Source organism: Dermacentor andersoni, chromosome 6 (genome assembly GCF_023375885.2).
Source record: "Dermacentor andersoni chromosome 6, qqDerAnde1_hic_scaffold, whole genome shotgun sequence".
In the NCBI taxonomy this organism is placed as follows: domain Eukaryota; kingdom Metazoa; phylum Arthropoda; class Arachnida; order Ixodida; family Ixodidae; genus Dermacentor; species Dermacentor andersoni.
The window spans coordinates 144,278,257-144,299,477 of NC_092819.1; the positions used below are offsets into that span (position 1 = coordinate 144,278,257).

The window sequence follows — 21,221 nt, forward strand, 5'->3', positions numbered from 1 at the left end:
CGTGCAAGCCAGTGAGAAGTATGTGGCGAGATGTTTGTGGAGATTTCGCCGCAGCGTTTCTCTTGGTTTCTCAAGCTGACAGGCTGCCACGGCAACCTTCTTGCATTTTTTAAAAGGCCCGTTTTGAAGCCACCAACGAGATGCCTCGGCGGAGCTCACATAACGCTTGTCACCAGTGACCCCTCTTTAATGACCCCATTCTTTAATGCCAACAGCCACGGCTTGTTACATGCGATTGGAGTGCCCAGGAAGCAGTTAAACGAGTGAACAATCAGCAGCCGGATGGAGGAAGGTTGTGGGGAGGGCACTGGCCTCCCCGTCATTATACTTTTCTCACATCAGCTCTGTCACCCCCCTATTTTGATTTTTTCATGCAACCCGGTTATAACGGTTATCAGTTATAACAATGAAATTTTTGTGGCACTTGAATATTGTTATAAGTGGGTTCGACTGTACTACCTAGAATTAGTAGTTATAAGCAAAACTGAAACCCTGAATCTAAATTCTACAACTCCAGACCAAAAATAAATGTTTTAATTCTATACTTATCTATCAGCATTTGTAAATATAACATAGCAGTTTTCCACTTATGTTAAATCATCACATTATTTATGTCAGTTTGAAGCATGCCTAACTGTGGTGCATGAAGTATCTGCCTGTTTATTTTCCTAAAAAATTGTAATTTTCCACCATTCCAATGAAAATAAAGCAAAATAATAGGAAGAAAGATAAAGAGAAATGGAGACTGAGTTCTAGAAGACCCAACCCTGCAACTCAGCGAGACTAAGGCCAAGAAAGAAGGTTAAAAAAAAAAGGAAAAATCTGCTCTCAACAGTCTGGAGATTTTCAGTTTTCTTTTTGACACAGCAGACTTCATTCACCTCAGTTAAGCAGTGACCAAACAGTGAATTCCTTGTGAATACTTGAAGAAGGCCCAGAGGCATTCTTTGCAAAGCTTACTAACACTACTAACGTGCGCACATCAGGTTACCAGCAATATCTGGTCACAGTACTCAATCACTCACACACACCACGCACAAACATATGAACACAATCGATAAAAGTAACAAGACATGCAAGTTTGTTTGGTATGTACACAAACAAGAATGCAACCCCTGAGAGATAAGAAACTGTAACCGAGAATCGACATATGTGAGGAGGTAGGCTAGTTGTGGCAGGCTCAACGTTGGAGTCGGAACATGTTGGTACGCGAGTGCTTGCTGAACGGGAATTTCAGTACACATGCTGGAAGCAAGAAAAAATGTGCTCAGGCTTTACAGCTTATAGGCAGGACTCACAGTCTTGTACAGCACACAGGTTAACTTAAACTTAAAGAAAGAAAACACGTAATTACCCAACATTTGTCTGTACGTTATTCCATCGTCTTTTTGGTTTTGCAGGAGAAAGCTGGCTGCATGAGTTACTCGCATGACACCTTTGTTCTCTATACACCCACAAAGAGATATGTCAACGCTTAGTTGACCCAAGTACCTAACACGCGTGCATACAGGACACAGGAATATAAAGCACTAGTTAAGCGCAGTATAAAAAAAACAAAAGATGGCAATCTGCACGTTCCTGCCCCCTTTTCCAACTGAAGTGGAACAACTAATTGTGTCACATTTCCTAGACAAACTACCTAATTTCCTAGACAGGCTATACCATGGCAATAATTTGTGTGCATATTCAGTACAATTGCTGATAACTGAGTTGGTATAGCGTGTTCTAATGGACAGCTAACTTTCCACCACAGTGTTATCCACTGATGAGCTGAGATTACAGGCAACACAATTTGTCTTGCAATGTGCACAACCTTTCAAACCTTGGAACGGCTAGTTGTACAGAAACTTCGAACTCACTAGTAGAAATTTGTGGCAGTGAGTTTGAAATTTTTGTACAGCAGTTATAGTTCTCTTTGGGAGCCTTCAGCAAGCACAGCAAGTGCTTGCAATTTGCAGCAGGCAGTGGCTAGTGATCCTGACTAGCTGGCGTACAAAACTTGGGGCTTGTCAAATTCGTGGGTTGATTGGCGTGCTGATTGCAGCTGCAAGGCACCACAGCTTCTTTCTCGTGAAATACAAGGCGTTGCCTTTGTCTTTCGATGTCACTATACCCATCTGTAACACTTGCAGAGATTGTGCTGTCAAGTGTAGCCTTGTCTTCTACCTTCCACGCACTTTTCTGCAGAGTGAGGCCAAAATAAATGCCCACTTAACACATTTGTGAACAGAAGAGAGGGAAACATTGGTGATTCAATAAAACACACACATTTGTCAAATTAAGAGCAGAGGGTTTCCTTCCAAAAACTTTTCAATCATCCACTTTACAAATACACAGGACTTGTGATGATCCCTGACTGTCACAAGTCCTAAAGAGTCAGTCACCATTAAAGAGACAAACTGTCACAAGCTTCTCAGCATCCATTAACCAGACAAATCTACGTAGAAGTGTTCTACCCTTGCTTGTAAGCGACCATCCCCGACCAACACAAGTACCAAAGCATCACAAGTGTGTCACCATAATGTCCCAAATTGTCACAAGCTTACTGGTGCCAGTTACCCACAAATACATAGAGAAGTGATCTACTGTTCCTTGTAAGTGACAATCCCCAGCTGTCAAGAGTTACTGACTTACTGACCATCACACGTAAAAAAATGTGTCACCATCAGAATTTCAGTGTCACAATCTCCCCAGTGTCAATCACCCAGTTTACAAATCCACTGGACAGTGTCCTACCCATCTCTGTATGTGACTGTCCCTAGCTACCAAAACTTGGCGACTGTCTCAAGCCCCAAAATGTCACGAACTTCCCAGTGTCACCAAGTCTTTCCAGCTGTTCCCAAATGCCACGAGTTAGCTCCCCTTCTTGCTGCCTTCGCGGTTTGCCGCGCAGCGTGCCACGAGCCTGTAGAAGTGCGACAGGTACAGGCAGCCCACAATGCGCAGGGTGCCCATGGTGAGGGCCTGCACGGCCACCTCGAGCAGCGAGCTAGGCGGCATCATGCCCGCGCACAGCATCATCGTCAAGTGGCCGTCCAGTCCCAGGACCGAGGTCACGTTGCCCTCGAGCATGTCCTGCAGTAGGGAGCCGGCCACCACATCGGCCGACCACAGGCCGACTGTTGCCGAGATGAGCTTCGTCTCGGTCGGCTTGGTGCGCTCCTCCTCGGCAAAGCCTGGCGTGTCCGTGTCCGGTGGGAAGGCCACCATCACGTGGATGCCACGATGTTTCACCTGCACCGGGGAAAAAATAAAGTACGCAAATGAATGTGAGTTATACGGCAAAAGCAAACGAAGCATTTTATATTCTGAAAGCTAACAGCACAACTTTCAGGTGTTCCAACATTACAGAAAGGAAGCAGCGAAAAATAAGGATATGCATAAAAGGTAAGAGCATGGGCCAAACACAGCCTTTGTCTACCATCACTGTCTATAGCAGTTCTTTTTAATTATGATGTCCCAATTCACCTAGCTTGCAGTTTCAGAGATTAGGCAGTTTTTAAAAGGTAGTGCGCTGCAAGGCACATTGGGGAAAAATATACAGTTTCACCTGATATACAAGGCAGCCACAATGATAGCGTGCACAGATCTGTGGACACATTACTTGCGAATATTTTTCTTTCTTTCCCATTTTCTTTTTCAAATTCTTGGATTGTAACGCGAAGTGACACAGAGAGAGACTAGAAGCAGACAGAACGAGCGCTATGTCTGCGCTCTAGTCTCTGTGTCACTTCGCGCTACAATCCAAGAATGTGTTGCCATACCAATTCACTCAACTTTCTATCCTCTTGCATTATCTTTCTTTTTCAATATGAAAAAAAAGAACTCAAGTTTTTTACTTTATATATTCTTCACATCCTGCCCAGTCATATGATACATTTTTTCACTCTTTATAGTGTAGCCACAGATAGGCAGGATAAGCAGATACTCACTCAAACTCGCTCTCATTCCTACTTGGCTCCCCTCGCACCCACCAGCACTCACTTGCGTTCACAGTGACTTCTATTTACATTCACCGGTGCCCTCTCACCCTCATACTTGTCCACTCACACTCGTTCACAGTTGCTCATATTCACACTGACGTTCACTCAAGGTAATCGTGACTGACTTTTGTTGGTACTCGCATCAAATGGCACTCACTCTCCTCTTCATATGCACATCCACTCAAACTCATCGGCACTCACTCTTATTCATATGTTTGCTCTTGAGTGAGCATGCAGACCTGTGAGATGTAGCGAGGTGCTTCATCAAGCTGTAATGCTTCACGAAGCCACGGCACTATTCCCCAACTGCTCATGATCATCAAGAAATCCAGCACTGTACTCCACTTCATCAACTCCATGAAGTGCAATGAATGCTACAGGGTGACCTCGGCCAATCAGAAAAAATAACCGCAAGGTGGACTTCTTCACTGTGGACCTATGATCACCCTTTGTGCAATGAATGAATGGGACCTTCATGGAAAGATTAGTAGAGCACTATGGACGAGCCCCCTCCCTTCTGGCTGTTATGAGCCCTGCCCTTTGCAGCACTACACGGAGTTGGTGAGACAGTGTACAGGTGAATGTGCAGAACAATCAGAAAAAAGAAAGAAAAGAAAGAAAAAAATCCAGGCTATCTGAGTGGCAGGACAGCTCTATTGGGTCGACAGGTCAACAGCGCAGCGGTAAATGTTCCTAAAGACACGAACCAGCAAATTGTCTTGTTCGATACTAGCTCTGCTACCTTCTCCTTGGTACACATGTTCCCACCTTCCGCCTTGCTCAGCAACTGAAAGGGTGTCAACAGTGTTTGCGAGGTACAAACAATGCACTCATCTATCAGAGGACACGTTTTAGCTTTTGTCACACACTTTCGACGTCGTGTGCAAGGAAGTTCATCCTTATCCTTATGAACACGCATCTCACCCCCCCTCCCCCTCCCCCTTCACCCCAGCTGTGGCTGCGCATGGCTGAGTGCAGCCACAAGCCACCCCATTTTGGCGGTAATCTACGGCGGGTGCAAAGCTTGGGTGGGAAGAGATGGCTGTTTACTTCACATGTGCTGTCTTCCCGCACATCTAGTCCTGAAGGTTGCATAATCTCAAGTTTTAGAGACGTGTTGAAGTGAGAGGCAGCCCAAAAATCATGCTCCTCGATGTCGTCCAGCACGTACAGTCTCGCGGATGAAGCTCACACTCACCTCCATGCGGAGCGACTGTGCCAGTCCCACGAGGGCAAACTTGGCCGGGCAGTAAGCCGTGTAGCCATACAGGCCCATCAGGCCTGCGACGGACGACACAAAAGTGATGCTGCCCGAGCCTCGCTGCTTCATGCCCGACAGCACCGCCCGGGTTGCGTGCACCGCACTCAGGTAGTTGACCTGCAACGTGAGCAGCAGGGTGCTCACCACAGTGAAACACAGCGTGGTAGTGTGATGCTTGCAACTATATTTCATAGGCTCGCTTTTTGCCTTCCTAGCATAGGCAGACGCAGGCATGTACCAGTGAGACAACTCTACTTCTAGCATTGCTGATCTTATACGTAAATGTACAATGAAACATTGACATTAGGTACACAGACTTAATGAAATGTTGAATCTAACAATCCATACCAGGATGGTTTAAAGGAAGTCGAAGACTTGAATTGTGAAACACTAAGCGAACAAGGGAATGTCGCTGGAGCCAACACTTCGACATGCCACACTGACGAAGACGAGTCCCCTTGTCAAAATGTTGGCTTCAGTGACAATTCCTTGTTCTACCACTGCCCGTCGTGTCTAACAAAGTAAGCCTAAAATATGCAAACTTTTTCACTGATATTCGTGTGTGTATGTATAACGAAGTCATGTGTGTCTCTTACGCAGCTTTGCGATACTAATAAGGTTCAACTAAAGCATTTTGTTTAGGCAAAATGGCTTGCTGCTGCTTTCTTATTTCTTTCTATGTTTTCATCATCTTGGAAAATCGGCAATACTTTACATTGATGGTTGCCAATGAAAAGAACGGTTTCAGCCACAGGTGTGCTGCCCATCACGCAGCTGCACCTGGCGACGCTGCTTGACACGATTCCGAAACTGCCGCATTGCTACCACATTATTTTTTTACCGTTATTCATCACCGAGTGTTGCAAGACCTTCGAACCTTCGTGTGTAGCACTTCTTAGACGAAATGCTTCATCCTGGAAATTACCACACACTGCCTCTCTGGAGCACATTAGCAGCCGTTTCCTTGCATGGAACTCATTAGGTATTCCACTGCACTTTCTAGTTAATGCTTCCAGCAGCTCTACAAACAGTACAAACATCAACAGAGGTGTCCTAAACACTACTACCCACTTTACACCTAAACAATCCTCCAGCAGGCACGTCAATCTGCAAGCAGTGGTGCCTCCCGACTGTTTAATCAGCTATTCCAGAAGTGAGATGCTCGGGCCAGGCATTCTCAGCTCTGCACAAAAGGCAGTGAGACAGATACAAGTTTTGTAAAGGAGCTACGCAACAGCCTTTACGAAAGGAGTGGAACACGTTTCCTTTTAAAGGGTTTGCCTCACAAGTGTTCTCCAATGCACAGTTCTTGAATGTGCTTTGCACAAACAAGAAAAAAGGAAACCAAGGTCCCATTTTTTATTAGTGATATCATAAGAAGTCAACAAACAAAGACAAAGGACACCATCGGGGAAACTACTTGTACTTATTAATTTAAATAAAATAATTATAAATTAATGGAAATGAAAGTGGATGAGAAAACAACTGGCCGCAGGTGGGGCACGAACCCATGTCTTCGCTTTACGCTTGCGATGCTCTTACCAACTGAGCTACTGCAGTGCCGTTTTCCCATCCACCTTCCGAGGTATTCATGTTTATCTACTAGGACTAAACCTGGGTATGTTAGCCAGTGCCACCACTCACGGCCTTGGCAGCGGATGTGGAACATTCTTTCTGCCGCCAGTTGTTTCTTCATCCACTTTCATTTCCATTAATTTATCATTTCTTTGTTTAAATTAATAAGTACACGTAACTTCCCCTGTGCTGTTCTTGGTGTGTTTGTTGGCTTCTTATGATATGACTAATAAGAATCGGGCCCTTGGTTTCCTTTCTTCTCGTTCATTACATAGCGAGGCCTCGTATCCGGCAGCATTGATGCCTTCAGGTAGCATGTTCGGGTTTATTAACCAGTTGCCCTCACCCCAAAAGATCATGTACAATGTGACGCCTGTGACAAAAAAGGATTTTCCACATCCACCATCAAGGCAATGAGGTGTCGCGCTGGCTAACACTCCCAGGTTCAGTTCTAGTAGATAAGCATAAATATTACACCAGAAAGTGGATGGAAAAACGGCACCGCGGCAGCTGAACTGGTAAGAGCTGTGGGGTTGCGCGACTCTCAAGCGTCCCCTGATATGTTTTCCCGCACGGCTCGCGTGGCCTGACGCCCGCGGCGGTCGGAGTGGTTGAGGCGCAGTACGAGACATGACGCGAGTGTTGCGCTGCTAACGCCGCCGACAGGCGGGGTTACTTGGGCGCGGAAAGAAGGCGCTTGCGCTCTATGCTTTTGGGTTCGAGATCGTCGAGCGGCACGGACGTCCCGCGCGGGCGACCAATGCTTCTGCGAGACTGTCTTGCGTGGCTGCCTTCGAACGCGCCACCATTCGCGTGACCGTACACGCGAACGACCAGGCGTTGGGATCCAGCATGGGGCGAACATATTCGCTCGCTATCCGGTCGCGGTGAGTCGGACTTCTAGATTTGTCGCGTGCCCATTGGCATGTTTTGTGGATAGCAACTCGGCTAGCTGGCATTGATCTATGAAAGGTGCAATAAATGCCCTTGTGATTGTTTGCACTACTGTGTTGTCGTTCCTTTGTCCCAAGAGCACGGGAGAACCCCACAGAGCATCGCATGCATAATGCGAAGACGTGGGTTCGTGCCTCACCTGTGGCCAGTTGCTTTTCATCCACGTACATTTCCATTAATTTATCATTTCTTTATTTCAATTAATATGCACAAGTAATTTCCCCTATTCTGTCCTTGGTGTCTCTCTTTGCATGAACTTGCAATCAAATGCCGCGACTGCCACATCCCTGCAGCCTTCCCTTCTGCTGTTTGAACTGCTCTCAAAGCTGTGCCATGCCGTGCTCATCACTCTACATCACTCTACCACGATCCACTCACCGTTACATTTAGCTTCTATATTGGCATTAGGTCAAAATTTCTTGGCTTGACTTTCCATCGCACTGCCTGGTCTTGTAGGACACACTACTGTAAGCCACAGTGCCATCTATCTCCACAACCAGATGGCACCACCTCACTCCAACCTCAACCTCATTAGTGGAGATATTTCTCAAATTTTGTTTCCACTGAAGGCACTGCTGAGCCATGGCTCCTAAAAAAATGAGCCCTATAGCCAGTGTGTTCACACTAACCTGAGAAGAGGCAAAAAAAGAAAAAAAAATGAACTAGCATTCATATGTATTCATAAATAAAAAGGCATGCAGCTCCATTGAGTGAAATTGTGGATTCCCAGGTGTGCATGTAATAACAACATTTGATTCACGTGTTCATAACTGTTTTGCTTAGCTACTGTTTAGTAATAGAATAAGTTCACCTGCGTCATTCAAAAGCTCTTGCAGGGCCCCTTTAGGCAGCTCCTCAATGCGGGAATCACTGAGAAGCATTACAGAGGCACAGTTGAGGGGCAACACAGCTGTACGCAGCTATGCACTTGAAGCGGAAGAGAGCTGCAGCCACCATTGGTGAGCCATGTAAGTAACAGAAGCTTTGTTTGAACCATCCCAAATTGAACTACGTCGGCAATCCCAAAATGGAAGACTGCACAAGGTATCAACAGAACAGCTCAATACACACGGCATATGGGGGACATCATCACGCGGAGAACATGTCCGTGGCAAATCAGTTCTGCGGAAACCTGCAAACTGGAGGAACCTTTATGAAATGAAAAACTGTCATCCACTCAAGAGCAGCCTCAAACTACCAAAAAGAGTTTCTTAGAGATAAGGTGTTGCAAGTGAAAAAAAAAAGGAATTTTTTTTCAACTGCAAAGCTGTGAAACTTGTATGTGTTTTCTTTGTAGCTCCGTGCCACACACTCGAGTGGATAACAATTTTTTCGGGGAAGTTTCTATATGGTCCAGAATTTAGGCTATACCTCGTGGCACGTAGCAGTAGTTTATTAGCACACTAACGGCTTCAAGTACAGCGCACTTTCCTTTCCCAATGAACTGATAATTATAACTCTTTACGTGGTATCACCAGCACAGCTAGAATTCCACAGCAATAACTACCACGGCAGCACTCCAACTTGCACTTAAGGTGGCAATATAGCAGTGACTTGGCAGTAATCATCATGCTGTTGTACTAATTACTAAATCAAAGATGAATATCAACGAAACAATTCGGTAGAACCTATCTTATGATGACTGTTAATGGTGATGTGGTTAGCATTCAAGCAATGTAACAACAAACCAGATTCCCAATGGTGGAACGCTTCATGTATGAAGGCGTGTGTGCAGCTCAGCTCCTCTCACATGCTTCGATGATGATGTTCATGCCATGCCATGACATGTATGCACGCCAAGTCACTCACATCATGTTGTGCACATCCTGATGTACATCCAGTCAAACCACCATGACAGCATTACGATGGCAAAATAGACTGGATAGATTCAATGTGCCCAAAGTAGGCAAAGAATGCTAATTGCATTAAAACTGAAAACAAGACAGGAACTGCACTCGCCTCCATCATGCGCTGGAACTCGGCTAGTGGTGTCTCGTCGAACCGCAGGCTGACTGCGGAGCCTGCACAGTTCACCAGGTAGTCAACTGGCCCGCAAACCTGCTCGGCCTCCTCAATGCCACGGGTGAGCACTGCTTCCCCGGCCTCACCCTTCGTAAGGTCAGCTGAGAGCGTATGAACGGCCTGTTCGGGTGAGCTTGCCTCCTCTAGCAGCTCGATCTTCGCTTCCTCAAGCCGGTCCATGTTGCGTGCAATCTACACAAAGTTCCCTTGCCGGTCAGTCTGAATCCTTAATATGGACACGAATAATTTTGCAAGTTCGAAAACAATACTACATGAGAACTGCACTCCGTCTCGCATGCAGCAGACAACACTGTAGAGGCTAGACCGACTTTTCACAGCAGTATCTGCATTTGCGATGAAAAAACAACAACATAGTGCACGCTACGTGACAGCAAGAAATTGGACTGTGCTCCGTAATTTGAAACGAGGTTGACTTCATACATGACAGTTCAGATATGTGAAGCAAATGTCACACAGAAGATCTAGTGCACTTGAACGTATGAAGTTTTAACCGCAGATCGATGAGAGGAGCAACAAGCACATTTGTACACTTGGATGACTGCACTCAGTTCACAGCTCCCACCACCCACATTCACGACCAAAACATAGCGTATTGCATACTAGGCCGCTCAAGGCATTCAAACAATACATGATTTGACTTAATGATAACTTCATACGTTACGGTTCTAATATTTTCTGCAGACGACGTTGCAAACCAAGGGCCACTTAACTGGAACGATACATTTATGCGACCGCACTACTTCTGCAGCCCCTGCAGCTTTGCCTGCTATGTACAAAATGAGGTACAGCTCACCAAAAACACACCTCTGCTAGAAGGCAAAATTGTATTAAGGGGCCCTGAAACACTTTTCGAACGCAGTAAGAAAATGTTGCCGATGTGTGCAAGAGGCCCCTGTGAACATGTGAGCCAAATATTACCGCACTGCATGCAGTGGGGAATTCATAATCTTGCGCCGAAAGCAGTGAAAAATCGCCTGCTCTCTCGTCCACAATGTCGCCATGCGGACTGTCATCGTGAGACAATTCTCAATAATACATAATTGCCAATTTTGTGTTAACTAAGTGAAACATACATAAGTCTGCAATCTCAAATAGACGGAAATGTAATTTCATCATTGCGATGCCAGCCTACGCAAAACAGTTGCGCATAGTAGCGTCTGCTACACGTGGCATCAGAGATAACAGTGGCCTGCTGCGTAGCGTAGTCTACCATGGCTGCCACGGGGTGCTGTGAAGAGCCATTTTGCCGTGGAGACACAAAACATTAGGGCGGTGCTTTGCCTCTTTGGCTTCTCCTCTGTGTAGCTTCCAGCACACTAGCAGAGACAAAAAGAGAGAGGAAGCTGCATACCAGCGCGACAACTCCACTTCAACTTGAAAAATTTGAAAACTTTTTCGCGGCATGAGGTTTGTGTGATGACATCCTTTAAAAGTGAGGCAATTCTATGATTAGTTAGAAATGTGTTTCAGGGCCCTCTTAAGGCATGGACACTGACTTAACACAAAGTATAGGCCTGCATTTACAGTTGAAGGAGGAGAAACAGTCCATTAATTCGTACCTGCCAGCCTCCAGACCTGACAATTAGGGAGACTTGTCAAGCGGGGTGATCAGGTAGAGCAAGGGCTGAAGAAAAAAGAGAGTGATGGACCGGACGCACCCATTCATTTGAACAACCTAATTACTTTTACTGAATATTTGTTGCTTTGAACCTTTCCTGCATGCTAATATGATAAATAATGATTATTAATAATTGTAATGGTCGTAAATAATGAAGCAGGTGAGAAAGGATGGTGTCGTCATGACAGTCGTCATTAAATTGCAACGGCACCAGATTCGGCGCAGCAGTGAGCGCACTAACGCCGAAGGTGTTAAGTACGACGGATGTCGCTAAGCCATCTCCAGGCCACACTACCCGCACACTCGCACGAGTTCAGTGTGCCCTCGGGAAAGTAGGATGACGGCGACCAACCAGCGTCACATTGGCACCTCGCCGGACCACAGCCCGCGCAAGCGCACGGCCTATCCCGCTGGAACCACCAGTGATGACGAAGTGCTGGTGCCGCAGGCAGGCGTTCCGAGCTTGGTAACGGCGCCACAGCCTTGACACCACCAGCAGCGCCATGGGAGATGCGAGCAGTAAAGGCACATAGTACTGCCACGGTGTGGACGCCAACGACGAAGACGGGGCCATTGTGCCACTCGTTGTCTGCTGATCGAGACCTTGGGCTGGAAAATTGAATATAAACAAAAAATTGCGGAGAAACCAGAGACAACATTGTTTAATCACGCGCACACACACATGCACATATGCACATTAAGAAAGACAGTGATGCTGCTGTTGCTTGTCACACTTCTTTAAATAGTTTGTTTGGCCTACGTAAGTGCCTTCTGCCCGCATCAGGAAGCAACGAACTCGTGACCTTGTGCGTAGCAGCAGAATGCCATAGACACTGAGCCGTTGTGGAGGGTGCAGAGTTTCCTACAAAAATCACTAGAGGGAACTCTGGCGCTAGTTTACATGGGAGGTGCAAATATGACGTTTAAGCCAGCATGGGAATACATGAATTTGCCTAAGCTTTGTCCTCCTGGCTTTAAATGGCTTCTTGTCTCCGCAAACTGTTCATTTTCAACAAACTGTTGAATTACAAATGCGACGTAACGAATAGCTATGATTATGCATGTGTGCAGCAACTTGTTGACTGCATGCATTCAGAAAAATAAGACTTTCTGGAATTTTAGAAAGACAAAGCACAATAAATCACGCCACAAGAACATCTGAAGCTACAAGCGCGAATATCAGGCAAATCCATGTATTACCATCATTTCCATGGGAGCTTAACGGTTGCAGCGCCCGAGTTCCCTTTTGCAATTTTTGCAGTGAGCTTTGTCGTGGCGGGCATTCTTCAATCATGAACACAGTCCCTTGTGTTCTCTAACTGGATTTTGACATGTTCTTGTTTAATTTGTGTACTGCACACGATGGTGTCACTCTTGTGACAAGTGCAAATGCATTATGAAACATGCACAGTGCCCACCCACATGGTGCCTGTGATGACTGTATACAAGGACACATTGGTGCAGGCCCTGGAGCTTGACTGCTTGGCTGCTCTTTGGCAAATTCTTCCGTGGAGACTGGTGTGGTAAACAGAGATGGTTCTTTCATCTTAATGTTAGAGTGAGGATCAATTTGTGAGAGCTTGCGAGAACAAAGAGATACTAAACACACACAGCCAGACAAAATGAGCGCCATTCTACATACATGGTTTCTGATACTTTCTGTAACTGTTCAGCCCTTGCCTGAGAACTAAAAGGAAGGCTGGGGCCATCACTCACTGTCCTTGCAGTGGTATATTGTATCATTCCTCATGCTTGGGCGGTCGTCTACAGCAAGGATGTGTAACCAGTTTGAACTGATCGAGGCGTGACCTGTCGGAGCTGGTTCATGGTGCTAAAGAACTTAATAACCGTTATGCACAAACACTCTACTTTGTGCACATTGTATCTTCTGATGTGTTAGTCTGTTAGTACTTAAATTGTGGCACAACAATTAAACTGCAAGTTAGCTTTAATCTATTGCACATGGCTTGTGTCTAACACTTCTGTAGATGCAAAATTATTTATTTACGGCTGCACCCCGCACAAAATAAAATGTGCTCCCACTTGGAGGGGAAAAATAACAAAAAGACACACTTCAACATATTTTGCGTCAAGGAGCCGAGCTTGCATTGTTCCCCATGAACAGCTCCAGAATCGCAGTGGCATGGCGCGTCAATGCAGACGGAGCATTGTTCTGTGGTTATTTTCATGTACGTGCGTTTGACTTCGATCCGGCTATATATATATATATATATATATATATATATATATATATATATATATATATATATATATATATATATATATATACAGCACTGTTTAAAGGCGCACTTCCTATTGTTCACCGATCTGCATTGGGGCGTTATAACCTCACTTGGCACGCAAAGCGACCATAGCCGGTTTGATGTCAAGTGCCCGGTCCAGGAGCGCTCGATCAGCATTGAGTTAGATCTTCATCGACGCAAGTTCGAATGTGCCGTGTGACAACTATTATTCACTTGTCGTATTTCGCTCGCAATCGGAGAGTTCTGTGGAGATCGACTTTAACGAAGGTGGAAATAGTCACATGAACCAGTTTCACGCCTACTGTATCAACGCTTTTTCACGCACGAACGCGGGGCCGAAAACACCAATCAGAAACTTGCCGATAGCGTCACCCGAAACACATCGCGTGCGGGTGGCGCGGGCTACATCAGTCGTCTCGAACACATTACATATGCGAACACTTTTGTTGGACTCACCCCGACAGCCGCGTCGCCACAGATTGCGTGAAAAAAAATAAAAATTCCCGCTCTTCGACAAGCTTGGCACAGACGAGGGAGTACGCGAACTCGTTTCAGTTTCCACCGTCGACCGACTGCTGCTGATAGCGATGAAGATAGCACTGATGCGACGCCAGTCAGCTCACGTAGCAGCTCTTGTTCCTAGGGTTTCCAAGTCCCAAGGGCAAAGTGTAGCGGACGATCGACTACTTTATTGAACTCCTGTCGCTCGGTTTCAGCTCACCGCGATGAGTTCACCGAAGCACATGAGCGAACCTCGAAACAATGCGATGCTCGAAGGAATTCGCTTTTGCCCTTCGAAACTGAGGCTATGTGCGCGACGCCAACAGCTAGCGAAACGCGGCGATTTTTCCTTCTTTTTGGTTTTCCGCCGCAACTCTCTCATTTTATTACATGACTAGCGTAAAGTTTGTAGCTCGCTGCGGGTAGCAGCAGCCGCAGCTTTCAAGGAAACGGCGTAGAGAGGCAGCGCCGGTTGCCCCGTCAAATTTTCTGCGAACTGCTGTGGTTGCAGCGCACCGACAACTAAGCGGCGTCTACGTACTGGAACTGACCGCGACGAGTGAAAAAACCCGCACTACCTCGAGCGAAAACTAACAAATCTGGCTCGCGGCCAGGCGTGTCGTCGTCGGCCTCCGTTGACGTTTGTTTATAGAGCGCACAGGAGGAACTCGGTGTCCGCTTATCGTCTTCAAGCACCGTGCATCTTTACGGCAGCGGCAACATGACATCGATCTGGAAATCTGTGTGGTCTTCGCCCATGGGACTGCTGGGTCGTCTTCGGCATAAAAGTGAGTCGCCACAGTCTAGAGTAGTTTCCGTTGTCCTTGTTTATTTACTGCAGCCGTCTCTAAAACCGCGTGCTTACTGTATGTATACATGATATACACTTCCTTTCACTTGTGTGAGCCAGAAAACCGGCGCCTTTCTTTTTCAACAAGAAACACGTCGCGCGGCGTGTTTCCTTCCGTTGAAACCTGCGCGACCACTTTAATTCGATTGAATGGGCGGGTCCACCGCGTCTGTTGTGTCTCAGTGCCAAACGGCTTGGTACCCGGAGCGATCAGTCGGCAATCATTACATCGTGAAAACTGGAAAAAGAAAAGCAATCGCCGTGAGCTTCTATTCTTTGAAATTTATAAATTTGCGGTAAACCGCGGCTTCCCGCGCGCACCGCAGGTGCAGCGACCGACGCTCCTGCAGCGCGTGACTAATCTTCGGTCGCGGACCTGCGTTTTTACGAGGCGCGCCGCGCGTGTCGTACGAGCAGCGCGTATGCAAATGCGCGCTATTGTCTTTGTTTGCAGTTGCAGTTCCGCTGCCTAGAATAGCGCTTTGGCGGGGCGGTTGCGCTGATCTCGCATTCCTTCATAGGGCGTGACAGAATCCAACATGCGTATGCAAAGTTGCGTCAGTCGCGCCGTTTGCATCAACGTTTTGGTTTGCATCTACCACCTGCTCGCGGTGGTGGTTGGTTTTGTTAAGAGGCATCGGCAAGCTTGGCATGTGGTCGATCTGCCTTGCTTGTGTGCGACGTGCGACAATCTTTGCGCTCTTGGTAGATAAAAATAAAGGATGAAAGAAAAAAAAGAAAGATACAGTCGGCGACAACACGCGCAGTAGCCGCCGTTGCGCCCGCTGGGACGTCACAGGCGCCCCGCCGTCAAAGCCTTTGGAAAGCTCATTGTATCAACTGCGTCTTGTCCGTGTCGCATTGTCGCGTCGTCTACGAGGCGCGCGTCGCCTCGAACGGGCCGAGGTCACCGTTAGCACAGGCGACCACGCGGGGGACGCAGGGGAAGTTAAAAGAAACTAAACTTCGCCTCGGCGGGAGGCGGGCGAGGAACTGGCTGTAGTACACAGTGACGCAACGACGCGGTGGTTGGTTGCACAGCCGCAAGCGGGTTCTTCAATGTACGGGCAGCACGCGAGAGAGAGAGAGAGTTTAGCGGTGGACGCGCCGCGCACTTCTAGGACGCACCACGCGCACGGTGTCTACGAAGGACGGCTGCGCAACGCGCTGCCAGTGCCTGAAAGAAATAAAATGGAAAGAACGGTGAAAATATGAATGCTGCGAAGCGGGGATGTCGGCAGCGCAGCCTGTACGCGTTCTGGTCGTCTGCCATAGGCTGACCGCACTGGTCTGTTTGGATGTGGAGGCACTGGGTAATGGCAGACGGGCTTGAGCTGCTGCTGCTGCTGCTGCTAATGACGTCTTGCTGCCAAGTATGACCCGTTTTTGGCCATGAATAATTCAGTACCTCCTGTGTAACCTTCCTGTCTTTCAAGCGAATGTGTGTAAACTTGCAGTGTGACTATGGTGAAGTCTTGCCATTTAATGCAGCGACATTTAGAATATGCATCCACTTCAAAATCAATTTCATCCACTTTGAAATAAAATTGGTCTAATGAAAAGCTGTGCAGGAGTAGTCGTGCTGTATTTCACAGCGTACCAATTTTTGTCCGACATATATGCATTCTTGCGTGGTCGCCCAATCGTGCATGTATGCCATGTCGAAAGCACCGTTACAACTCTATTTGTAGCCATGTTGCAACAATGCACAGTCTGCAGTGCAGGCAGATTGATTAGTGGCGTTTCAGCATCCAAAGCAACACACGTTGTATTAGAGTTGTGGTAGTGGAGGGCTCTGGTTTAACTTAACATCCTGCTGAACCATTCCACACAAGGTGTCTTTGTGTGCTGTCCCCAGCAGAATGTGGCTGCCAGAGTGCTTCGATATTAGTGGGCTCAAAGTTGCATTGAGCAAACCCCTTCACAAAAGAATGTGAACGGGCAGCAACGGATACCGATAATCAAGGTACATGCATTTGGCTGTATTCATGATCCTCTGTGCTAAGCGCGACTGTCATAGTGTGTAGTGTACACAATGTCGTCAGTTGCCAGCAGCGTCAACGTGACAGCTGCTGTCTGCTGTTGGCTGGCACAGTTCTCATTAGCGGCAGCCTGAAAAGATTGCTTGTTCTTCTGGCTGGCCTGCTCATGTCAGGATACATGCCGACGTGACTTGTGGGCAAAGCCATGCATTCCACTTCCGCATGGGGGGGGGGGGGGGGGGGTTGGTATGTGAGCCAGCACTTTCAGAGGTTTTTGTCGTTTTCTTTTTTCCTGTTGTTTACGCTGAAATGATGTTGCAATGCAATAATGTTGAAGCTGCTTCTCGGACTTGTTTTAGAGATTTTCTACAAAGACAGTCAGTTGAAAGCTTGATTTTTCTGTAAATACAGAATGTGCAGAGATCTTCACAAACTTTGAGATGGTAGGAAGGAAACCTTGTCATGGCAATGTGAAGAAAGCGTGTATGTGTTTAATTTGCTTTAGTTTTATAGTGAACTCTCACTTGAGTGAACTTCAAGGGACCGAAGAAAATAATTCACTTAACTGGATATTCAATAGAATATCAAACAGCACAGGGCACAGCTGACGAGTCAAAAGTGTGAAATGCAAGTTATGGAATTATGTACATCAACATATAAAAAGTGTATAACAGTTACGTTGCCGCCTATCTCATTTCGATAAAAAATAAAAAATTGTAATTTTCATTCGCACTGTTGCTCTCAATGTGCAAGAAGTAACACAACTCTCCAGAGAGCCTGTTTTTGTGCACTTCCTCTGGCACAGCTTGTTTCTGAGACACGAAGTCTTGCAACTTTCCAAGGCAGCCTACAGCCTCGGCTAGAGTTACAGTATTTGAATCTGCCTCTGCCATTGCATCTTCCTCGTCGCACTGTTCTTCGGGACGAACACTGGATACAATTTCCAGCTCTTATAGTTCAGCCCAGGTAATGAGCTCACTGTCGTTGCACGTAGTCCTAAAACGAAGTGTTGCTGTCAACATCCAGCTGGCAACAGATCTCTTTGTCCACATCCCGGGGTCAATCATCTCATCTTACTCTTCCTCTTGCTCGCTTTCACCGCACAGGTGGGAAAGGTTGTATTGATGCGAGCAGTTTCTAATTGTAGCCAGCGTTACTGTCCACCAGGAGCCTCAAGTTCATTCAACTGAATTATTTGCTATTTAGAAATTCATTTAACTGAAAGATTTTAGCATAGAATCTATAGGAAACCCACTGGGGATTTTTTAAAAGTTCGTTATTCTGAAATATTTGTTATACCGACATTTGTACAACTGAGAGTTTAATGTATTTCATTGCACCCTGAAAGCAGACGCTATAGATGAACTAAACGTATAAACCATCAATGATGTGCAGCAATAGAAAAATGGCCATTGGCATGTGTGAAATGCAAAATTTATGTATGAGAGTCGTCAAGGTATGTACATACAGGCAACTTCAAAAATATGTGGGATGTGGCTTCCATTAAAGAAACTGAATTTCAGCCGTCTTTTTCGTGAAGCCTGCATAGCCACACATCACAAGATTGGTTACGTACGCTTTTTACTAGTTCATGAGAGTTGACATCTTGGCAAGTTAGTATAGATGCACGACTGAAAAAACAGCACAACTTTACAGGAGCAAAGAAAGAATACACGCGCACTGGCTCTGACTCTCAACTCATCGTTTATTGAACACACAGCAATATATATTTATTAGAGGTAACAAACAACCAAAAGTAAATTCATCCTTCATATTTGTAACAGTGCTTTCTAACATTACATGCACATACTATCAAAATGATTGATACTTTGTTACTTTCCATAAGTTTGAGATACATACGAAGTGATAGTTTTTAAGTATTGCAGAATCTTAAGAAAGCACATGTGGCAGATAACATAGTTCTAGTCCTTGAGATGGATTATTCAAAGAGCCATTACTTGCATGAGAAATTGACACATCATCTACTAACTGATGATAATTCACTAATTAACTTCCTAATTATTTTACGGCACATATTGCAATTTACGAATTGTAGCTGGTGAGTTCGCAAGGCGTATCCACTTGGAACGAATTGTCAGGATGACAGTAGTTTTGAGATGTTCATTCCCAAAGTGTGCAATGAAATGCATGGGCGTTTGAATCACTTTTGTGCATCAGTGCATAAAATGGCGGTTTCTTAAAAAAGTAAGTGGAACAATAGTGCAACTTTACTGGAAGTTTCACGGCGTACATTTAAAAACCCGTGTCATTGAAAGGATATATGCCTTAAAAAATCATGGGCTACAGTTCGAATTGCAATATGTGCCCTAAAGTAATTCATTAGGAAGTTAATTAGTGAATTTTTGTTAATTGAGGGTGTCTGTTTCTCGTACTAGTAATGTATGCCGTTTCTAGTAATCTGGCTCAAGAACTAGAATTATGCTATTTGGCATAGGCAATTTTTACAAGTTCTGCAAAACTTAAATGATCACCCAGTATATGGCTATGTCTGTAATAAAAGTTTTGTTGCGAGCCAGCACCAGTGCATGTTTATCTTCTTTTTGTTCATCCAAAGTTGTCGTGTTTATTTCCAAGAAGTATAAGTATTTATTTATTTATTTATTTATTTATTCATATTGCCCTGCAGGCCATAGAGGAGCATAGCAATGAAGGTATATAAATGAACAAACAAGAAATAAGAATACAAGAAGTGCAAACACAAGGCAAAAAAACAAATACATTGGAAGGAAAAGGAACAATGCATGCAAGCACAGAAATAAACAAGCTGGATTAAGCATCATTATATATAGAATCATGTTGACAATGCTGTGCATGGAGTAAGGAAAGGGATAGGAAGGAGCATACTGCGGCGTGATTGAAGCTAAACCTGGTGGCCCAACACGTGATCGCACATCAAAGTGCATGGTTGGTTTTAGTGTTCCCACTGTGCAGGCAGAGCCACGGTATAGGGCAGCTGAGCGAGCCCGCACTGAATAAGAACTACTGGCATATATAGCTACTGGGAACCAAACATCTCGGCAAATCTCAATTGTTGCTCCATGACCTCGATGCAAGAGGTCACGCGTTGAGCCACCACTGTGGCTTCACAGAGCATTCGCTTGCCAAGGCTGGATGCATGAGGTAATGCTCCCTCCTTTGTTTTTCCTTCCTCCAAGGGGCTGTGTGTTCATGGCACTCACTTTTCGTTGAAGCAATAGACAGCATGAATGTCACTTCGCTCGCTGCTGCCGCCGCGTTTCCTCACGCCAGCGTTTTGACAGCAAGTTTTTGCGGTCATCGAGTGGGATGTGTTCATGTATGCTGGTGCTTTTTTGACACCATGCTTGTTCATTTAGTTGGTATGCCCATGTTTACACGGCTGATAAAACTGCTATCCTTACTACGTGTAGCTGTCTACTAATTTACTGTCACAATTAATGCTTTGCCCTACGGTTAAAACTGCTACATTCTTTTTCTTAAGCCCTGAGCCCTGTAAACTTTCCACGGTTGCTTGTGGACGTTGGTTAAGGCACTGAGAGAGAGAGCCTCTGTTGTGGAGAGGGTAGCTTACCTCTCTGCATGATTATTGTCTTTCAGCATTTCATTTACTCCTATCTTAGCTAGTAGAAAACCTTTTCTTTAAATATTCTTGCAGTAGAATGCTGCCTGCATGGTGCTTTACAGCTAGCTTTCAGTGTATAACCAAATTTTCGACGGGGCCATTCAAGGGGATTACAGCTCTGGGCCTCACCTCTGAAAGCAAGGGGAGAACTTTGCGTGCAAATTGATGAACACAGTGAATACAACCATTGGTGTTGACAGTGGAACATTTAATGCAGTTTTAAGCTGCCCCTCGTTGGTGTAGTAGGACATTCAACGGGGGGTGAATAGAGCAAGACGGGGCTGTAGTGCAGATAAGGCAGCTAGTGCTTAGTTATGCCCATGCCACTTGGATGTAGAGTTGTGTTGGATGTCCAGTAATGTACAGCATCACTGTTTAATTAATTAGTACTTACACAAGCCTATTTGCCCATGGACCAATATTGTATGCAAGTTTAGTCAGAACATAGAATTGCAGTACAAGCAGTATAACAGCGTGATTATGATTCTGGTGGCACTGCCAGGGAGGATGGTGCAGAGACCCTCTGGCAGGAGAAGAATGCAGATTGCACAAAGAGACGGACACATGC

At 45.8% G+C, this 21,221-nt stretch overlaps 2 protein-coding genes across 2 annotated transcripts in view; one reads left to right on the forward strand and one right to left on the reverse strand.

Moving 5' to 3' along the window:
• Nucleotides 1-512: 512 nt before the first annotated feature.
• Nucleotides 513-14,272, reverse strand: Kdsr (3-ketodihydrosphingosine reductase). The gene is made up of 5 exons (XM_050172207.3): nt 14,155-14,272; nt 11,787-12,043; nt 9,733-9,987; nt 5,182-5,361; nt 513-3,234 (listed from the first exon to the last, which is right to left on the reverse strand). Exons 2-5 carry the CDS (start codon nt 12,006-12,008, stop codon nt 2,854-2,856), a joined length of 1,038 nt encoding a protein of 345 aa, XP_050028164.1. The 5' UTR covers nt 12,009-12,043; nt 14,155-14,272; the 3' UTR covers nt 513-2,853.
• A 312-nt stretch (nt 14,273-14,584) lies between these two features.
• LOC126523613 (low density lipoprotein receptor adapter protein 1-B-like) overlaps nt 14,585-21,221 on the forward strand; it is a 32,600-nt gene continuing 25,963 nt past the window's right edge. Inside the window, exon 1 of the mRNA XM_050172210.3 lies at nt 14,585-14,987. Coding sequence (XP_050028167.1) covers nt 14,921-14,987 — 67 coding nt within the window. The 5' untranslated portion in view covers nt 14,585-14,920. The remainder of the gene's footprint in view (nt 14,988-21,221) is intronic.